At 44.4% G+C, this 1,487-nt stretch overlaps 1 protein-coding gene across 2 annotated transcripts in view; it reads left to right on the top strand.

Moving 5' to 3' along the window:
- The first annotated feature begins 1,305 nt into the window (after window positions 1–1,305).
- The window catches only part of PAX6 (paired box 6), an 18,246-nt gene continuing 18,064 nt past the window's right edge, over window positions 1,306–1,487 (top strand). For both annotated transcript variants that reach the window (XM_019519520.1, XM_019519519.1), the window contains exon 1: window positions 1,306–1,356. In XM_019519520.1, the coding sequence (XP_019375065.1) occupies window positions 1,347–1,356 (10 nt within the window). In that variant the 5' untranslated portion in view covers window positions 1,306–1,346. The remainder of the gene's footprint in view (window positions 1,357–1,487) is intronic.

The following is a 1,487-nucleotide window of genomic DNA, read 5'->3' as shown; positions in this document are numbered from 1 at the left end:
AGGAGAGGTGGCGCGGGGAGGAGGTTCTTGGGGTTGTCCAGGCGCTGGGTCAAGGCAGCCACTAATGAAGGGAGAAGGGGTTGTTTCTCTCCTCTTTGTAAGTTGGAGGGTTGTTGGTACGTTTAGTTGGGAAGCTGCGCTGCCGGTGAAGGAGACTGGGTTTTCGCACTCTGGGTTTGGGTAGAGGGACAGAATGGAGGCCATTGTTCACATTCTGTAGGCTTTGTTTAACAGTTCTCACCCCCTCCTGTTCTTACTTTTTAAAGCACTGAGGCGAGGTAGACAGCGTGTGTCACAGTACAGTGAAAAAGGGGAAGATCTAAAGACCAAAAAAGAAGTTAATCACAATAAGTGGAGTTTGGAGGGGGGGGAGGGAGTTGTTAGTGCCACTGGAAAAAAAAATGAAGCCTAACTCCGACCATGTAAAACCATGTTTGTTTTTTGTTTTAAAAACAAAACCAAAAACAAAACAACCAGAGCAACTTCCAAAGTGCAAAAGTGAGCTGGAGAAAACTCGCTGGCAAGTGGGTAGCCAAAAAGCCCCAAAGGGTGATCCAGCCAAGCTCTCCCACTAAAAAGAGCATAGGTCCAACGCCGCTCCCCTTGACTAAAGATCGCGGGGTGTGTTTGTAAATAGAGGCACCCAGAGTGTCACCGCACCACCTCCGCGGGCTGGCACGGGGGCGCGCAGCCACCAGCGCCTCCGCAGCTCGCACGCGGATTTTTTTGTAACTTTGCATCTCAGCCCTCCAATTCAGGCTGCATCCTACTGGGAGGCTGCGCTGTAAATTAAAAGGAAAAAAAAAAAAGAAACCCAAACCAAACCCAAGTATCTCTCCACACTTTTAATCATGTTTTGCTTTGTCCTAGAGGGAAGACTTTAACTAGTGACACGCAGATGTGTGAGTCCTTAAATTGTAAGCGAGGACAGTCCACCCAGATTTCAGGCAAGTTTAAAAACATGGCTCGAGACTTTTTTTTTTTGGTTGTTGATGCTGTTCCTATAATAGACCACTCAATAAAAAGATAAAGCCTTTATAAATTAAAAAACAAAACAAAACAAAACCAACCATCTGATGCATTGTACCACTTGCATGCGATTTTTAAGTATTTGGAGGTTGCTTGTCTTTTTTAATTTAATTTTTTTTTGCCTTGGGCTGTAAAAAGAACCAAGCCTTTAAATCAATTGAAAAAAAATAAGTCTAACTATAACAAAGTAAGCCTTTTGAGATATGAACATATCTACAGCTTAACTGTGTGTGCTACCCTCCCCTGATTAACGCCTATTTTATTGCTAATAGAATACTATAAGCGAGCCACGTGGGAGTCTGCTCTATCAATCCAACATGCAGAACAGTAAGTGATTCTTCGTATATTTCCATGATATACTTCCGACTGACTTCAAAATATTGAGTGGAGGGCATGGGGGGAGGGGAGGCGGAAGCCATGAAGGTTTCCATAGGCCATTAGAGTTGGCTTCTCTGAGC

Source organism: Gavialis gangeticus, unplaced genomic scaffold (assembly GCF_001723915.1).
Source record: "Gavialis gangeticus isolate Ggan-Ray unplaced genomic scaffold, GavGan_comp1, whole genome shotgun sequence".
Lineage (NCBI taxonomy): Eukaryota > Metazoa > Chordata > Crocodylia > Gavialidae > Gavialis > Gavialis gangeticus.
Note: the sequence above shows the minus strand (reverse complement) of the source record. Positions and strands in the feature narration are given on the sequence as shown.